This window comes from Chionomys nivalis, chromosome 7, assembly GCF_950005125.1.
Source record: "Chionomys nivalis chromosome 7, mChiNiv1.1, whole genome shotgun sequence".
Lineage (NCBI taxonomy): Eukaryota > Metazoa > Chordata > Mammalia > Rodentia > Cricetidae > Chionomys > Chionomys nivalis.
Genome location: NC_080092.1, coordinates 39,883,021 through 39,902,523, shown reverse-complemented (window position 1 = coordinate 39,902,523; position 19,503 = coordinate 39,883,021). Strand labels below are relative to the sequence as shown.

Below are 19,503 nucleotides of genomic sequence, written 5' to 3'. Positions count from 1 at the left end.
GATCCGCCTGCCTCTGCCTCCCGAGTGCTGGGATTAAAGGCATGCGCCGCCACCGCATGACTTGAGTTTTTTTTTTTTTTTAAATTAATAATACATCATACCCAGAAGAGGGCTGGCAGGCTCTTACCTAGCATGTGCAAGACCCAGGGTTCAGTCCTCCAGTTCAGAAATAATCACACAGCGGCTCACAACTTTAATCCTAGCACTGAGGAAGTTGAGGCAGAAAGTGTCAGTTTAAAGCCAGCTAACAGCACATAGTGAATTTCAGTTCAGTTTGGTGAAACTGTCTCAAGAACAGTAACAAAACCCTAAACTACCTTTCAACAGACTTCAAATGCTCCAGGCTCTACTGTTATAGCTGGGCAACATGGTGATACTAAGCATGGGAAAGGAGGGCTGAGAGAAGCACAGCTTCCCAACAGTTTCAAATGGGAGATTCTCTTCCCTCCTTCAGGTTCAACCAGTGCTATGGGGTACTGGGAGTGCTGGATCACCTGCATGGGACTGACATCATCTTTAAGCAGACCAAGGCCTATGAGAGACATGTCCTCCTGCTGGGCTTCACCCCACTTTCAGAGAGTATCCCCGATCCTCCCAAGAAGATCGAGAGTTCGCTTGGACCATCCTAACTGTTCCCTCACAAGTAGAAGGTGTGGAGACTGCCTGGGAGCCATGATGCCCTTAACAACTTGCCTCCTTTTGCTATCATACTCTAAGAACTGTACCATTAGGGTACAGGAAAAATACAAGCTTCCTGCCAGGACAAGGCCATGAAAGGGTGGATCTGAGCTTCCCCCAAACTACTTCTCATGTTACCTAGGGCCCAGGAGTTGACTTAGGGAAAAAGAACTAGTATTTGGGTTGGAGGCCAGTCAAAGGAAAGTCACCAAGAACCTGGTGGTCTCCTTTGGTCCTCTGCTCCAATCCCCACACTTAGCTCCGCCCAGGGGACAATGGGCTGACAGTAGGACTGGAAGATTCCTGATTCAAAAAACTTTTCTTATACCCAAAGCCAGGGCACCCTGGTAGTCACAGGTCAAATGTGTTGACATGCTAGATGTGGTCCCTGCTTCCCACCATGAAAGCATGAAATACTTTTGCCCTTCAAAGATACAAATCGCTTAGAAGGGACAACAGCCCACAAGAGCTTCTCAACGTGATGTGCACCCCGGCCCGTGCCTTCACCTGTTTGTAAACTGAGGCTGATCTCATGTGGGAGAGGACCCAAGTCAGTGCTCTCTAATCCCCCCAAAATCTCTCCCCAGCAATTACCCTGAGAACACACGGTTCAATCTTTAAATGGTGAGCTATAGCAGCAGGGTTTCCTCTCCTGACAGCTTGTGACTGGGATCCCAAGAACTTGGCAACTGTTAAGGTAGATCTGGAAGGCTGCCACCATTACCATTTGTTAAATCTCTGCACAACTGTGCCAGTCTTACATTTTCAGTTCAGGGTTAGTCAAGACTCCTTATTGTAGATTCAATAAAATACCTTTAAAAAAAAACCCACACAGCACAGTACACTGGTTTGCACTGTAGTTCACAGCTGCTCTGGAGATTTAGGTCCAGGTCGCAGCCAGTCTAGACAAACGCAGCAAAATGTCGATGTCCGGTAAGCCAGTTCTCCAAAACAGGGCTTCATCCCATGATGCTGAGGCCAACACAAGCCTGGGCCGGCTGGCAACCTAGCACTTTGCTGGCAGTCCCAGCCTCCTCTGGCCTTGGGAACCTGTGCTCTTGGATTCCTTCAAATACAAACCCACTCCTCCACTTTACCCCCATCGCTGGATGACAGTCATTCCCTTTCTCATGAGCAATACTCTGCAGTATCATCAAAAGGGGCAGGGCCAATTAAAAAATGGAAATGAAGTACTGTCAAGAGTACATGGCCTGTCTCCATAAGGCCCTAAATATTGGTGAATAAGGTCTTAAATTCTTCATAAAAGCATGACAAAGCCTGTAAATAAAGTCTCTATAAAACTCTATAAAAACAGATTGTGTTGCCCTCTCCCCATACACACACTGTAAAGCACTAGAAAGTAAGGCCACACAACTGAGGAGCCAGCTGACAAGGCCATCCCTGTGACTGAAGTGAGCATGGCTCACCTGGCAATCTACAGAAGACCATTGGTGGCAGTTATCATCCACCCACCGGACAGTAAGAAACTCTTAAAAAACAAACACAACAGCAACTATGCTCATGGAGAGATAGTATGGGCTTCTTACCGGGGGTACACACCAGGCTGCACTCTGACACCCAACAGCAGTGTTTCGGATGGGAGACCAACCAGTTTGGGTCGTTTTTTTTTTTTTTTTTTTTTTTTTTTTGCCTTTTCAAGTTTTTATTTTTATACATTTTTTTTGTATTAAAAAGAAAAAAGCATAATAATTATCACCAATTACAAAGGACTAGAGCAGGACCAGAAGAATGAATCACTTCAGCCTGGGAAGCAGACACTCTCAATAATATTAATGTTATGATACAAGCTCATTCAAGTATTTTACATTTTTTTTGTCCTGTTGAATGTGATATCCTAGCACATGGTAAAGACAATGTACGAGCGTAAGGTGGAACCTTCTCTGAAAAGCCCACGACGAGTTTTCCTCTCCGGTGAGAACTCAACTGAGAGTTCTCTTCTGCCTCTGCCATCACCACAGCTGGAGGAGAGCCTGGGGCTGGGGAAGAGTCCAGGGGCCCTTTAACAAGAGAGGTATTCTGGGGCTCCCATCCAAAGGACCAGGTAACCCAAGCCTCCGGTACACTCCACCATTAGCCTTGTCTTCACACCCTTTCCCTTGCTTCCAGACCTTGCAAGCAGCTTGCTTTCCTTTGTAAATGTCGTCATGAAGGGAGTGGGAGAGAGCAACAGAACAAAAACATTAACAATCTGACATGGGGCTCAGCACCTCTGTCTGAACCCAGGGTCCAGGCTGGAGCAGGGCCATGCAGTCTTCTCTTCGAGTAGTGCATTTGTTCTGAGGCTCAGAGGGCAGAACACAATCTGCCCCTTGCTGGGCCCAGGCCAATGACCAACCCTGTACAGGCAGAGGATGAAGGAGCTTCGGTTTGGCAGGCTGCCTCTATCTTAGGTCTTGGATCCCATGGGAAGATGGTGATGGGGAAGTGGCTTGCTCTGGTGGCCCCTGCCACTCTTGGAATACTTGTCACAGATACATCGGTCCTAAATTCAAGTGTCTTCAGAAGGTGAAGATGTAAACTACTCTGCAACGTCAACTCCTAACGTATCACAACAAATACACACACACACTCTCACACTCACTCACTCACTCCCACCCACCCCTCCTCAGCCTGTGTTGAGATGATAGCCTTGCCTTCCTGCCCCAAAGGGGCTTCCTTCCTCAGAGGGCCTGAGAGGATCCGGAAGATGGCAAACCTAGCCTGGATAGTCTAGATGGGAACAATTTTCCCCCACCCTGGGCCTCAAAACCCTGAGGTTCTGCGGTACTGGATACAGTACAGGGCTGAGCACGGAAAGGAAAGGAAGCCCACTATTTGGTGAAAGTGTACCATAGGGCAGGTACCAGACTTTGGGGAAGGTCTCAGATCCCATTAGCAGATCCTGTTCCTATACTGTTTGAGACAACTAAGTCACAGGAGCTGACATGGGATTTGCACATTCTAAGCACCGGGAGGGCAGAGTGGGGCAGGGCACAAGTTAAATCAACAAGGTACCCAAAAACAGAGGGCAAGCTCTTGCCAGCCTGCGATGCTGTGTCCTAGTCCCAGCCTTTGGGACAACAGAAGAGCTCAAGGAGGACCACATAAATTTCAGTAACTGAGCAAGATTACATATACCCCCCGCCCTAGCGCTGCCGGGATCCCAGTGTGGGGGGTGAGCATTTAGCTCTCCAGCTTGTATTCTTCATCACCCTCCCTGGCTCCTGATGACAGCAGCCTCCAGCCACTCTTCTAGCATGTGCAGGGCAGCTCAGGCAGATGGTGGCTTAAAAAGAGAAGTCAGGTATACTCTATGTCCGCATATACCTTCCTGCCACAGGACTTCACCAAAAGGCAGGATCCCCCAGCCCTCGGTTCTTCTCACCCCTTGATCCCAGGCAGGGTCAGTGAGAGGGTGGGCAGAGATGGCTTGCTGGGGGTCGTGGGGTATTAAGATGGGAAGATCACACCAGACCCTTGAAGAATGGCACCTTTCTCCACATTGTGAGATACACCTCCTCGAGGTCAGACACAGACCTAAGCTGTGGCCATCAGTGGACGCTCACCTCCTTGTCCTTTGGTTGGGGAGACACTCAGGCTGAGGACAAATGTGTGCCAGACAAGATCAACTCTGTTTACGACAGTCTGAAGCAAACTTGGCCTTGGGGTTCCGAGGAAGGGCAGGGTGAGCCTGGTCAGACGACAGCAAGCAAAACAAGGACAGCGGCAGCAGTGTGCAGACACAGGACATCAGCTTGAGACGATGAAACAGCAGGAGTGTCCTGGGCACAGCTCTGATTGAGCTGCCCCCAACTCTCTTGCCTCCAGGTGGGAGGCCCCGTACATGCAACTCAGTCCCAAGGAGAATTCTAGTTAGTCCAAGCCCAGGGGCATCCCAGGCAGGTGGAGCTCTTCGGAGGCTCGAGGAGGAAAACAGGCATTTGGGCATTAGTTCAGGTTCCCGCTCCACAATAAGGCAACTTTTAAAAAAATATTATTTTCAAAAACAGAACAGAAGAAAAATTCCAAGGAGGGGTAAAGACATCACTTTCTATGGATTAGGTGGGCTCTGATTTTTTTTTTGTCATTTTTTTATGGTCGATTTTGTCTTTTTTTTTCTTTTTGTTTTGTTTTGGGGTTGTTTTTATTTTTTTTCTCTTTTCCCAAGTATGGAAAGGTCAGGCGAAAAATAAAATAAAATAAATCATCTTTCAATAGTCTCTTCTGGTGTGAGCAGCGTCTCTGGGCTGGGGAGGGGGGGAGGGCAGGAGAGGCTAAAACTCCCCGACCCCCACTCTGAGATCCTTTGGTTTCCTTCCCCCAGAGGTGGCAGAAGGGTATGCGGAACAGCAGGGGACATGGTGATGGCAAACCCCAGTTGATCAAGGGGCTGGTGCTTCTGGGGCTCATGGGCACCGCCAGAGTCTTCTGGTGGGCTGCATAGTTGGCTTGAGGGGAGCGGGAAGAGGCAGGGACACAGGTCGGCTAACAGCCGCAAGAAAGGGCTGAAGAGTGATTTTGGTAATCCAGACAAACTATCAATAATTTAAAACTTGATATATATATATGTATGTATATATATATATATATATAAAAAATCTCCCCCCTTCCCCTCCCCCCTTAGAAGTTAAGATGGAAGTCATGGAGACAGAAGGGGAAGGGGAGACTTGGAGGCTCCTGCCCAGGGGCACCACTAATAGCCCAAATGGTGTACACTGCTACTTAGTGCAAAGGCCTCTTAGTAACTCCAGGCCTGTCCCTTCTCTATCCACTCTCCTGGGACTGGGCACCCCCATGGAACCTCGCCCACCCCACCCCTTCTACCCAAACCCCAGGGGGCTTCTGGGCATTCACTTTCCCAAAGTCAGTGTGTCCAAGTGCTGGCTTGTCCATTTGGCATCTTCCCGAGTAGCCTGGCCAGTAGGTGTCGTAGGGGGTTGGCAGATCCCAGTGGCAGGCCTGCTGGAAGACTGGGAAGGGCACCGCTTCCTGCCCTCACCGCTGCCTCCTGCTACCACTGGGTGTCGCTTGTGGTTGCCTTCCTCGCCCATGGGGGGCTGTAATAGAGGAGTCACAAGTGGTCAGAGAGTACTAGTCACACCACTTTCCAGGACCAATCAGAGGCCTCCTTTCCATGGACCTCCAAATGTAGACAATGGTTTGATTTACAAATGAAGTAGGGATCATCCTGTCTTTTCATGTTGACACTACCAGAAATAAGGTTAACTGACCAAACAGATCAAGTAATTTGTCAAAGACCTCCTATATTTAGGCCTACATTCTAAAGACCAGGTTTTTATCATACAAATTATTTGTCCCCTTCTATGAAGGGGTCTCTTACGTAGGAAATGACCTGTGGCATGTGGCATACAGCATGGTGCATGTATTGGCTCCACAGGGCCACGTACACTGGGACTGTCTTACTCCAACCCTCACCAAGCCCACAAGTCAACAATGAAGACTGTCTGCCCTAACTAAAGGTCACAAAAAGTACCCAGCTACCTATAGGTTCTCTGAACATACTCTCCTCCCCAAAGAGTGGGTAAGAACACAAGCCTAGTGGGCTTACTAGTCTGAACACTGCAAACAGTATCAGTTGAAAAATAACTGACGGCTATTGCTGCTACTTACTTACACCTACCATTTTCTGCTCAAAGTTCTCAAGAGAACAATAGAGTGCTACATTATAAACTTTGGTTAAAGTCTTTTCTGTCTTCTTTGGTGATGGTCAGCCAACCCAGGGCCTTGAATGCTGCTAAACATGTACCTTACCACTGAGGTACACCCCCAGCACCCCTTAGTACAGGTACTAATAATGAGTCACTTAAGCTGGCTTTAAAGACAGCCTTTGATATTTGGAAGCAATACCCAGACTCACCACAGGATGGCACCGTTCAGGCACTGTTCCAAACAATGGAGAATTGGACATTAATTTACAAATTTCTGAACTTTTCCGGGAAGTAACAAGTACATTTTATCAGGGTAGCTGGTCCTGGTCCTGACACAAGCTAGCAGTAGCAGGCCTGGGAAGCAGGTGGGCTATGACACGAAGGGAAGGACAACAGGAGGGAGGCTGGGAACCAACAACACTAGCGAGCACCTGCTGTCCACTCTCACCATGACCTCACAAGAGGGACGCTGCTCTTTACAGGACAATTAGGAGCCAGAAGAGAAGCTTTCACTCACGTCCACTCGGAAGTCTTCTAGACGTCGGAATTTGCCGAGGTATTCTTGCAGTTTGGGGTCAATGTCCAAATTTTTGGCTTTGGAATATTTCAAGAAGGCCCAGAATTTCTCTAATCCATAGAGCTGGCCTGTGAGGAAAGGCAGAGGTGGGGAGCTGGGCTGAGATGAAGGGAGAGGTGGGGCCTTAACACAACAAGACCCAGGAGGGCTCGCGCGCAGCTCTAACAGACTCTTACCAGCCTCGTAGTCCTTCACAGTCTCCTCCTGGAAATCCTTGAATATGTCCAGTCGGAACTTCTTCTCCAGACCATAACTGTAATATCGAAAAAGGCACTCCAAACCGTATCTGCAAAGGACAAAAGCCAGTGAGCTTGGCACAATGCCCACTGTAGCATGGGGGGTGGGGGGGGTGGTACAGCACACACCTTGCTGGTCTAGCAAAGGAATTCTAACAGTTACGACAGTGAACTATCCTGGACCGGAAACATGGCAGGCCCACAGAAAATCCTCCAGCAATGCACTAACACCAGCCCTGAAGAGCCACAGTGTTCAGTCTGCCAAGACTCAGCCAATTCTGCCCACCACATCCTACACTCAGTGACCTGCTTGCTCTGTGTCTCTAACTACTGCTTTCTGCTCCAAAAGCAGGAAGAGTAGCCCCAACATACTTACAGCCCACGAAGTCAAAATTATTTCCTGTCTATCTGTTCACAGGAACATGTGCCCAGCCCTGTACCAGCTCTCTGACCCACACCAATTAGCAGTTTTCTTTATTTACTTCAGTCAGAAAGTTTACCGCTAGAAATATGATACCAAAGAAATGAACAAAAATACAGATTTCTATCTTACAGGAACACAAAACTGTTGAAAGTTATTATAGAATAGCCTTTTTGTACAATGTGAAGATGTGTCTTTGTCAAGGCGCCACCTGATTGGTTTAATAAAAGAGCTGACTGGCTGGCAGCCAGGCAGGCAGTACAGGTGGGACAGCAAGACATAGAGGATGCTGGAATAAGGGCAGCGTCTGAGGAGTTGTAAGCAGACACAGAGAGAAGCAAAATGAAGGTGTTGAAAGAAGGTACCACCACATGGCACAGGGGAGATAATAAATATGGGTTTATCTAAAATGTAACCGTTAGACAATAACATGCCTGAGCTATTGGTTGAGCATTTAATTAATAAGTCTCTGAGTGGTTATTTGGGAGTAGCTGCCGGGACACAAAGAAACTCTGCTTACTCACAGAAGCACTATTAAGCAAAACACAAACTTCTAAAGAAGTGGTTCAGAAAAACTCTGTAACTGTTACAGTGGGCTAATATTATTAAAAGTTCCCACTGAAATTCACTGAATGGGGGGTGGCGTGGCACATGTCACAGGACTACACAGAGAAACTCTGTCTTGGGGGGGAGAAAAAAAATTCAGTGAATGACTGGCCACATTTACAAACACTATGTGTTTCACAGTGCTCTGTAGATGACCCTCTGCTTTTGGCAGGAGTCAACAGCCTACCCTATGTGCTAAGCCATCGCTGGCCTCATTTAGATAGATTTGCTTGTGGCATAAAGGCAAAACTGAGGAAAGCAGGGAGCCAAGGGGTAAAGACTAAGGAAACTTGTATGCACAAACACACCACATAATCTTTAAAGCTCTGAAATTCGAGTATGTAAATACCTTGCTTATCTTTAAATTTCCAATTTCAGCTCTGGTAGCTGACTCACTGGCCCACTCACCGGTAGCCTTCTTTGGCATCCTCCAGTGCCAGCTGCTTGAACTCCTCATACATCTTTTTATTGAAGTGATCTCGGAGGAAGAACGACCAAAAGCGGAAAAGAGTGTTCATCTCCTGAGACTGGCCAATACCCAAGCGCTTCCGCTCTGATGGGAAAGACAGGAGAGGATAGAGTCAGGCCAGACTGCCCTTTGTTCGCTCAGAACTGCCTATTCCACAGGCCTTGGCAGCACTGGCCTCTGACCTGGTCATCTGCCAAGCTCTGAGTCTCATCTGCTATCACTTTGAGCACTGGTTCTCAACCTTCCTAATGCTGCGACCCTTTAATACAGTTCTTCGTGTTGTAGTGAGCCCAACCATAAAATTATTTTGCTGCCTCACAGCTACACTTTTGCTACTGTTATGATTTGTAATGCAAGTATCTGATATGTTACACACATACCATGCCGCCAAAAGGGCCAAGACCCACAGGTTGAGAATCACTGACTCACTGACTTAGAGGAACAGGCAGAACAAGGCCTAAAATAAACAAATCACTTTTCAACAAAGTAAAACTAGTATTAACAAGTAGAACATGAGCCGGGTGGTGGTGGCGCACGCCTTTAATCCCAGCACTCGGGAGGCAGAGGCAGGCGGATCTCTGTGAGTTCGAGACCAGCCTGGTCTACAAGAGCTAGTTCCAGGATAGGCTCCAAAACCACAGAGAAACCCTGTCTCGAAAAACCAAAAAAAAAAAAAAAAAAAAAAACACAAGTGGAACATGTTAACATAAAAGTATACACATAGGAGAGATGGCTCAGCAGTTAAGAGCATTGGCTACTTTTGCAGAGGACCTGAGTGTGGTTCCCAGCACTCACATGGTGGCTCACAACATCTGTAACTCTAGTTCCAAGAGATTCAATACCCTCTTCTGGGCTCCAAATGCACCACCAGATATGCCCATGTTACAGACATACATGTGTGTAAAATACTCATATACATAAAATACAGCACTTGGGAGATGGAGGCAGCAGTTCAAGTTAGTTAGAAAGACTGGCCTGGGGGCTGGAGAGATGGCTCAGTGGTTAAGAGCATTGCCTGCCCTTCCAAAGATCCTGAGTTCAGTTCCCAGCAACCACATGGTGGCTCAGAACCATCTGTATTGAGATATGGTGCCCTCTTCTGGCCTGCAGGCACACATGCAGGCAGAATACCAAGAATATTGTATATATAATAAATATATTTTTTAAAAAAGAAATTAAAACCAAAAAAGATAAAAATATATCTTAAAAAGATATACAGGAGCTAGAGAGATGGCAATGGTTAGGAACACTGGCTGTTCTTGCAGAGGACCCGAGTGTTGACCAGTACCCACATGTGTCTCCCCATTGTCCTTAACTCCAGTTCCAGGGAATCCAACCCTTAAACATAATACAGGAAAAATACTCATACATACAAAATAAAAAGGAATAAAGATAAAAAGAAATAAAGAGGGGCTGGAGAGATGGCTCAGAGGTTAAGAGCATTGCCCGCTCTTCCAAAGGTCCTGAGTTCAATTCCCAGCAACCACATGGTGGCTCATAACCATCTGTAATGAGGTCTGGTGCCCTCTTCTAGCCTGCAGGCATACACACAGACAGAACATTGTATACATAATAAACAAACAAACAAACAAACAAATAAATAAATAGAAATAAAAAAGAAAGACTGGCCTGAACTACATGCACAGGCAGATCCCTAGAGCTTAGCAGGCAGCCAGGATAGTCAAATCTGTGAGATTCAGGTTCAAGTGAGAAGGGTCTTCAAAAATAGGTGGATCCTGACTCAAAAAAATATTTAAAAAAAAATACTACAAAACCTCTACCACAGAGTGTGATGTAGCAATAAGTTAGCTACAGAGGATCTGAACAAACACCATGAGCATCAAAAACAAGACAAGGAGGGGAGGGAGGAGAGGGGAGGGAGAAAAAGTAGCCTGCTGCCTGCTCTGCCCTTCCAGCCTTTATACTCTGGGGCACTGGATCAGTTCCTAAGCATTGCCAGGGACTAGGCTAGCCCTGACTTACCATTAAGGCAGCGCCTCCGATACTTGTGGTAGACGTGTTGTGTGAAGCCATTTTCCTTGAGCAGCTCATGGGAAGGATGCTGGAACTTGGGTAATGACTGAGGGGTACAGCCATAGCTGCCAACTGCAGGTGTTCCTTCTGAAGGGCTGGAGCTACAGAAGTCACAAGAATGATGGCACCACCAGGCAGAAATTTCCCACTCAGTCCCACTCCTAAGTTTAGGAGAGGTCCTTCTGACCTACCAGCCAGGGCGCAGTCTTGTACTGTACTAGCTTTAACCTACAGCTTTAACTCTGTACCTTGGGAGAGTTCTGAGAGGACTTGGGACACTGGTTCAGGGGTGGCAGATCTATCAATGCCAAGGACCTCACAGTATTATACTTTCCTTAATTCCTCACCTATGTTTAGTGTCCACCATCTCTGTGGGAAGCCAAGCACAGACTGGTGACTTCCAGACCTTACTTTTAGATCTGGCAAAAGTAAATTTAAAAAGTGCTTCAGCCCTACACTGAGTAGCTGAGTCATTGAACTGTGGTGCTGGGGACGGTAACCCAGTCATGACAACGTGTCTTTACAATCAGATATGGTGGTAGTCTATGGTGGTATACCATGCCGTTAATCTCAGCAACAGAGAGGCAGAATCTTGTGAGCAGGTGGATCTCTATGAACTCAAGGCCAGGCTGATCTACATAACTAAGTTCCAGGTCAGTGAGGGCTGCACAGTTAAGTCCCTACCTTAAAATAAAATGAAAGAACAAAACATAAAGAAGCTTCCAGTTCTCAGGCTTTGGGCTATGCTTCCCACATGGCTGCGTGGATTTAGATTCATGTGGTGAGTGCCCCACAGGCAGGCAGATTGGCCTGGCCATAGTACCTAATAGAAGCAGTCCTGGGCCTGTGCTCCCGGGAATCCATCACCCAACCCACATGACTTTCCAAGGGAGGGTTCGAGCTGTGTCTTGTCTTCCTTTTTCGAGGCATCTGTAAAGATGAAACCAGAACCCGTTATCTACACATCTACGACTATGACATACATCAAGCAGTTCTTAGTATTAAGTAGTACAAAAGCATTTTCCTATTTTGGTACAACTGGAGGCTGAACACAAGGCTTTGTGCACTAAAATCGGGCTGTAACCCCAACACTACAAAAGCAATTTCTGATTATCTCACGGGTGAGGTGGAAGAGCAGGGAGACGTTCCTGAGGCCTCGCATCTGGTCTGCCCTCCTCAGTCTCTGCAGACCATGCCTATACTCAAGTTTACTTTGTGAGCTCTCAGCCTGAGGATGCTGCCTGAGGGGATCCTGGCCCTTTGTTGGCTCAGACAAGGCAGAAAAGCAGGCACGACTCCACCCAGCTGAAGTACCTACCTTGGCATCTAGGGTCCGTCCTTCTTTCACCACTGGGTAAAACCGTGATGTCTGACTAGAGTCTTTGAGCTGAGGGGTCCGGGGTGTGCGTGGGGTCCTGGCGTTTCGATAGTTTGGCGACTCTGGGACAGTGGTTGGTAGAGAACGGGCAATGGTGGAGGGCTCAGGAGCACCAAACAGCTTGTTGGCCAGGGCATCAGTAGGAACTGCAGAAGCAGAATGGGGTCAACATGCAGGGAAATCTCTGGCTAGGGCTTAATGCCTCTCACTCACACTGGGCTTCAGGTGCCCATCCCTCACCTTGTTGGAACCGAGGTGGTCCAGGAGGAACCTCCTGGTTGGGATCCACAGGGGGTTCGGGGGTCAGAGTGTCAAATTGCTCCCGACTAATCATATTCACTTTCTTGAAGTTCTCGACTTCTTGCTGTAGATGTGAGGTAGATGGGGAAGCTGTTAGTCAGGAAGATGCTCTAGCTGGCTCAGAATCAAGACTGGCAGAAAACTGGTGAGGATAGCTTCCCTGTCTATACACAGAATTCTAGTCTCCATCACCATCCCTCAGCCCAGGTACCTTGGCACGAGGGTACTGATTTCAGAGAGGTCAATGCTAACCTTTTTTCTCTCTCCAGACATCAGACTGCCCTTACACTTCCTGAGTCTTCCTACAACTGTGTGGACAGTGCCAGCTGATATTCATCTCTACATTACTACTGTTCATTGCACAAGCTCACCATTAGGCCCACCCAGAACCAAACACAGCCACTCCAAAACCGACAAATATCTCCTCCGCAAGAGCCTCTCTTTCTCCATTTTCCACTAATAAGTGTTCCTAAAAAGACCCCCCCCCCCCCCCCCCGCCCCGGAGACAGGGTTTCTCTGTATAACAGCCCTGGCTGTCATGGAACTAGCTCTTTAGACCAGGCTGGCCTCAAACTCACAAAGAACCATCTGTCTCTGCCTCCCAAAGTGCTGGGATTAAAGGTGTGCACCACCACCACTTGGCCTAAAAAGATTTTTTTTATGTGTCTGATTACTTAAGACTAGAGTTAACATTGAAATTTTTACTTTATCTTACACAAGAGCCTAGCCAACCGTGTGACATCAAAATGGTTAGCTAGGACAGTTAGTCACCTCTATGTTTACACTGTACACATACATATTTCCTCTTGTCACAGTAGCAATCACCAATCTTCCCCTCATAAAGACAAAAGGCTATAATGAAGGTACCTGCCCAAAGTCACACGGCCAATCAACCTTCCTCTTCTCCATGTTACAAGAACCTCAGGCCCTTGTCCAAAGCTATGCTTGAGTCTCACCTTGATCTGTGAATACTCAGGCTCAAACTTCTCGGTCCATAGGTCTTGCTCATAGTAGAAGAGCCCATCATTAATGACCTTGGCCAACTCAGCACTCATCTTGGCACGAGAAGTGTGGTTGCCTGTGCGGTCCCCCCCAGGGTGCCGACGCATGTAAGGTGGTGTTTGAGTGACAATGAGTATCTTGTTGACATCCCGGTCATCAATCTCATAATCAGAGTCCTCGTCAGACCAGGCAGTGAAGGTATTCTTCCGCCCATCCATCTGTTCCATCTCCTCATCAAACAGGAAGTCTAGTTCTTCTTGCTCATCCTGATCCTTTGACATCAGCTGTTGAGAGGGAAGGTGCTGAGGCAGAGAAGTTGGATGGGAAAACCTGGGCTCTTCTGACTTCTGAAATAGAGACAGACACCAAAGTGGAATGACCTGGGATTGACACACGAGCCTTTTGGACCAAATTTTCTAACTACCTAAGAGGCTCTCTGGTCTCTCAGTAGAGAAACATCACAACTGTAACCTTGGCAACACCAGCAAATCACAGGTACCCTTTCTGGATTCAGCTTCACAGAGAAAGAAACACCCCAAAGGAGCCCAGTTCCTCTACTCAGTTATACGGTCATTCATAAACAATTGTCTCTGTTTACCTTCACAGCCTACACACTGACTGTTGGAAGCAGACACAAAACACAGCTGAACCTTCTTTCATCATATCTACTTAATACCTTGGCAGACAGGAAGTGTCAGGGAAATAGCCTTGTTTCAGTACTTAGACTGGATCCCAGTCACAGCAGATAAGCAAAGGTGTGATGAGTGAGCACCCACCCAATAGTACCAGGCTCTGTATGAAAGCCTGAATGGGCAAGACCTTGTATTTAGGAACTTCACAGCTCAGCAGGAGATCATCGTAGATTAGTTCAGTAAAGGCTCTAAATAGGTCTAGCAAGCACAAGAAGGGTGCTGAACCAGAGACAGTGGAGTGTGGTTAGGAAAAGCTTCCGGGAACAGGCCACTAGAGGATACAGGCAGGAACAGAGTGGGCTAGGCAGAAAAGACAGCATGTGCCAAAGGCAAGGTGAAACATTTCAGTGGTGACAGACTGTACCTGACACCAGAAGTAGGTCTCCCACACAGTACACATCCAAGAAGCAATTTTCTGATGGGCCAAGCACTTCCCACAGGAACTCCAAACCATGTCTTTTAAGGTTTAAGATATGCTATGCAGGAGGAATGGGGTTACCCCCCTCCCATCTTTCCATCCAGAGCCTGGACCTCAGAAGGTACTTATCTACTCAACAATGTTTCTCTTGGCTGAAGCTAAGAACAGTGAGATAGTCTGAGAATGAGCAGACAGAAGAAGGAAAGAAGATGAGGGAGCCAGACATAGTGGCAAGCACATACAGAAGGACAGAATTATATAGAAGACAAGTCCAAGGTCAACTCTGAGGCCACTTCACAAGGCCCAGAACAAAGGTCTCCAAAGAGGGAGTTGAGGTTGCAGAGTAGAGGAAATAAATGTGGTTCCTGGAAAGAAGGCAGTGATCTCCCTGTGGTCAACACACGTACTGCTTTCCTCTTTCTAGGGTAGTTGACTCTGACTTTCTTCATCTTAAGACAGAAACTGAGACCTTGATACAAGCACCAACTTCCCAAAGTCACTAGCCATCACTGCAGGACTTGCACTTCTCTCCACGAACTCTAAGACCAGAGGGACTTACATACAGAAGACCAAAGACAGATACGGGCAAAAGGCCCTGGAAACGAAAAATGAATAGCTACAAACAAGAAGCCTAGGTCACACCTGCGTGGTCTTATTCTGTCAAAAGTCACACATGAACTGAGGTGGATATCTAAGAGAGGTCCCCAAAGAATAGAAAGAGGCTGTGTCAGTATTCCTACACCAGAAAATCCAGGGTACCTAGGTTTTCAGCTTAGACCCTCAGAAGTAAGCCAGGCAGGCCTGACCCACCTTGGGGCGTGCTGGGGAGGGACGGGGCCTTTTCTTCACTTCAATCCAGCTCTCAGAATCCAGGTCTGGGAGGCTGGCAGACAGGCCCTTGGGAAGAGTCTTCAGGTTGCTGACCTCCTCTGTTTTGGTTGGCACTGGTGTAACAGCACGGGGAGAGCCAGGTGCTGACTCTGGAGGGAGGAAAAGCAGGGCTTCATCATCCTAGTCCTTTCCAGGCTTGCGGCGACTCCACACTGGAGGATAAGAAGGTAACTAGCCTCCACTGGGATACCTACCAGTCTCCTTCTGGTAGTGCTGACGGGGAACAAACTCTGGGCAGTTGAGAAGCTGAGAGAAATCTGTTTGTGAATAGTCCACTATTGGCGGACCAGGAAGTGGCCACTTCTCAGGTTGTTCCCTCCTGCGAACTTTCTCCTCAACGATCTCTACCACCGTGCTGTCCTTTAGAGCCTGCAGAGGTGGAGCAACAGGAATGAAGAGGACCACCTAGGGCAAATAGAGATCTGGAGAACAACCAGGTCCCTAAACCCCTGATTTAGGCCAGCAGCAGTAGTAAATATCTGGCCACATCTTCCCTGACTGACAGCCACATAAAAGGTATAAACATGAAAATCAAAGTTATTCAACAAGTCTGCAAGTTAACATCCAGAAATCCAGACAACACCTGCCCAAAGGAGACCAATGTCTAAGATGTAGGCAAAGGCTGTTTACAGTGACTGTCACAGTAAAAGCACCTGCCACCATGATGGCCATTTAAATCCTAAGACAAGAATAGGTCAGGGCAACTACCATTCTTTTATTTGAATTTAGAGAAAACTTGAGATCAATATAATACAACTGTTGTTAAGAGGCACAGGGCAAATTATTATGGGCTGTTATCTCTGGGTACAAAAGTGAAGACTACATTTGTTCTCTTTCTTTTTCTGAGACAGGGTTTCTCTGTGCAACCCAGACTATCTTGGAACTCAATTTGTAGATCAATGTGGCATCAAACTCAAGAGATTCTCCTGTCTCTGCCTCTCAAGTGCTGGCACTAAAGGTGTGCACCACCACACCTGGCTTAAATTTTCTATGTGAACTCTTGAAATCTGTCAAGGGAAAGAAGGAAAAGGAAAACTCAATACGTGGTTAACACTGTCATTACAGTCTAGGGAAGAGGAACAGAGATACTGTGGGTGGGAATGCACAAGATTCACTTCTAGAAAGGGTTATGCAGTGTCTTTAAAATTAGTTTGCATTCACCTTTGGATCAGTTACCCTACTTCTAGAAATCTATGCCAAGGACAAAAAAAGCTAAACACACAAGGCCATATGTTATAGACATATGCTGTTTGTGTATCAGAAAATAATTGTAAGCAGTTACCTCCCCCACTCCTTGCAAAAAAAGCCAGGTGGTGGTGGTGCACGCCTTTAATTCCAGCACTCGAGAGGCAGAAGCAGGCAGATCTCTGTGATTTCAAGGCCAGCATGGTCTACAAGAGCTAGTTCCAGGACGTGCTTCAAAGCCACAGAGAAACCCTGTCTCAAAAACCAAAAAAAGAAACAAAAAAAATTATACAGTGCTAAAGAGAAAGTCCTGAAGTTACCAGTTACCTTTGAAGGATAGTTGTTCCTAGATCTGTCCTTCCTGTTCTAGGTAAGTGAACAACTAACGGATACTAAGTGTCTCCTCCAAGTAGTTAAGCAAAGGTTGACCGAAAGGATTAGAATACTGCTACTTTGTGACCCCTAAGGAAATTGTCTCTGCAATAACTAAAGCAGTTTTTATCTCAGGAGATAGACTGTCACATGCCACCCAAAAGAAGACACTAGTCATTTAAAGCCCCAATTCTCATGTCTCTAGAAGAGAACACGAAGCTACCCAAACTCAGGACTCAGGTGGGTATGTGGGATGATGCCTCTGTGCCACTGGACCTGCAGTCTTGTATAGGAGACAGGGACTAATTTACCCAACAAATAAAGAGCAAGAGAAGAACCAAAGGGTTGAGGCAGATGCAAGTGAACACACAGATCTGATCTGGACTCTGATCTCTACAAATCATTTTTAACAATGTTTGGCAGCAATTAGGGAAAATCTGAAATGGAGTTTCTGGTAATTAAATAATTGTCAATATTTGTGGGTGTGATAGTGATACTGTGGCTATTGAAATGCTAGATTTTCTAGGAAGACCTGAAAGGTATAAATGAAAGAAGAAGAGGGGTAAGCATTCAAGACCAGCTGTCGTTGACTTGTGCTGTAGCTGGTGAAGTGTTCCCTTGGGACTCAGTAGATGTAGTTAGCAGGGACTCCTCCAGAGTTCAGCCCATCAACTCAGGACTCACAGGACAACCTTATGTTCCCACCCTAACCCCTGGGAGAAGACATACCGCAAAGATGAGTGAAATGTCAGTGGTTAGGGCCTGTACACGGTGAAAGGAAGCAATAAGGGTGATGGGAAGGAAACCATCAGCATCCATTTTCCGTCTCAGGAAGAAGTCTCGCTCTAAATTGTCCACGCTGAAGTAGTATTCACTAAGTAGGGGAAAAAAGCATCACTGAGGGCTATGGGCCTTCCCTGCTTCCTACCCACCCAAGCAATCTCACATCTCTGGCATTCTCACTCCTTTCCTGCAGTACAGCTTAAAGCAGAGGCTCTCAACCTGTGAGTCACAACTCCTTTGGGGGTCAAACAACTTGACCCTTTCACAAGAGTCACCTAAGACTATCAGAAAACAGATATTTATATTACGATTCCTAACAGTAGCAAAATTACACTTAGGAAGTAGCAACAAAAATGATTTTACGGTTGAGGGTTATCACACCATGAGGAACTCTATTAAAGGGTCGCAGCGTGAGGAATATTGAGAACCCCTAGTGTAGGGCTGAAAAGAAATGATATCCTGCTACCCTGAGTCAAATCACACACACACACACACACACACACACACACACACACACACACACACACACACGGTTTCTCTGTAGCTTTGGAGTCTGTCCTGGAACTAGCTCTTGTAGACCAGGCTGGCCTTGAACTCAAAGATATGCCTGCTTCTGCCTCCCAAGTGCTGGAATTAAAGGAATACACCACCACCACCGCCCAGCCAAATCACCCTTTGTGTATTTCAGCTACCACAGGGTGAACCCAACAAACAAATCCTTTGAAACTCAGTTCCAACCAATAATGTTCTGTCCCTAAAACACTAACCCTACACTACCTGTTTCCCTGTATAAGATCTCTGTTCTGAGCCAGCACGTTAGTATGAATAGGGACACAAAAGATTTATACAGAAACAGCTTTAATCCTGTGCTTTGTTATTTACTGTGACTTTGGAGGAATTACTGGCCTGCCTTTTCCCCTATAAAATAGGGACAGGAGTTCATAGGACTCCAGTATGCAGACGTTATAGTTGCAATCACTTGGCAAAGAGTCTGACCACAGTGACAGTTAAAGAACATGCTTGCTAGCTAGCATCCACCATGCTGCTGATGGGCTGTTTTGTGACTAGAGGAGTACAGAAGGGAACCAGGCTGCTCACCTGAGGTAGTCTCTACTTTCCTTAAGGTAAATATGGTCTTATGTCTGTAATGAACAGAATTTTGTGAAAGCAGAAAAGTAATCTTTCACAGCTTAAATAGGGCTACTACAACTATCACTCACTAGACCCTGTTCTGGGCCCCATTCCAGCATAGACCAGAAGAGCCTTCACACTCACATCTGGCGCTTGATATAGTCCTTGAGCAGCTCCTGGTCCACATTGTAAATCTCAGTGCTGCTGAGATTGTCAAAGTAGTAGGTGATGTTGTTCATGTACTTGGGGGTGCGGGGCCCCTCTGTACCATCAAATTTTCGGTAGCCAAACTGGTAGTCAAAGTGGGCTACAGGAGAAATGGGCATCATTAGAGAGAGAAGATTCCCGCCTACTACCCCTGCTGTACTCCCTTGGACACCCCAGAGCCCGAAGGGGCTTCACGTACTTCGAGTACCACCCCGTCCTCGGCCCCGTCCACGACCACGCCCCCGTCCACGGCCACGGAAGGAAGCCCGTGCCCCGCCAGCCCCATCACTCTTCACACTCGATGTCTCATCCTGGTCATGCCAGGCAGGCTCTGGTTTGGTCTCTGGTTGCCAGGCTGGGGTGGGTGGGGCCACAGATACAGGCATGTAGGTGACAGGTTCAGATCCTGTGGTGAGAAGGAGCACAAGGTGAAACTGGGCGTATCCTCCTCATG

General features: G+C 47.1%; 2 protein-coding genes across 5 annotated transcripts in view; one reads left to right on the top strand and one right to left on the bottom strand.

Annotated features, from left to right (window-relative positions):
* Faxdc2 (fatty acid hydroxylase domain containing 2) overlaps nucleotides 1–1,995 on the top strand; it is a 29,352-nt gene extending 27,357 nt beyond the window's left edge. For all 4 annotated transcript variants that reach the window (XM_057775800.1, XM_057775799.1, XM_057775801.1 and 1 more), the window contains one exon: nucleotides 455–1,995. In XM_057775800.1, the coding sequence (XP_057631783.1) occupies nucleotides 455–629 (175 nt within the window). In that variant the 3' untranslated portion in view covers nucleotides 630–1,995. The remainder of the gene's footprint in view (nucleotides 1–454) is intronic.
* A 342-nt stretch (nucleotides 1,996–2,337) lies between these two features.
* The window catches only part of Larp1 (La ribonucleoprotein 1, translational regulator), a 49,833-nt gene continuing 32,667 nt past the window's right edge, over nucleotides 2,338–19,503 (bottom strand). Inside the window, exons 6-19 of the mRNA XM_057774117.1 lie at nucleotides 19,249–19,455; nucleotides 18,987–19,149; nucleotides 17,658–17,802; nucleotides 15,566–15,740; nucleotides 15,291–15,460; nucleotides 13,325–13,717; nucleotides 12,309–12,432; nucleotides 12,009–12,214; nucleotides 11,514–11,620; nucleotides 10,640–10,791; nucleotides 8,596–8,740; nucleotides 7,101–7,210; nucleotides 6,865–6,992; nucleotides 2,338–5,735 (exon numbers count right to left, since the gene is read on the bottom strand). Coding sequence (XP_057630100.1) covers nucleotides 5,529–5,735; nucleotides 6,865–6,992; nucleotides 7,101–7,210; nucleotides 8,596–8,740; nucleotides 10,640–10,791; nucleotides 11,514–11,620; nucleotides 12,009–12,214; nucleotides 12,309–12,432; nucleotides 13,325–13,717; nucleotides 15,291–15,460; nucleotides 15,566–15,740; nucleotides 17,658–17,802; nucleotides 18,987–19,149; nucleotides 19,249–19,455 — 2,432 coding nt within the window. The 3' untranslated portion in view covers nucleotides 2,338–5,528. The remainder of the gene's footprint in view (nucleotides 5,736–6,864; nucleotides 6,993–7,100; nucleotides 7,211–8,595; nucleotides 8,741–10,639; nucleotides 10,792–11,513; nucleotides 11,621–12,008; nucleotides 12,215–12,308; nucleotides 12,433–13,324; nucleotides 13,718–15,290; nucleotides 15,461–15,565; nucleotides 15,741–17,657; nucleotides 17,803–18,986; nucleotides 19,150–19,248; nucleotides 19,456–19,503) is intronic.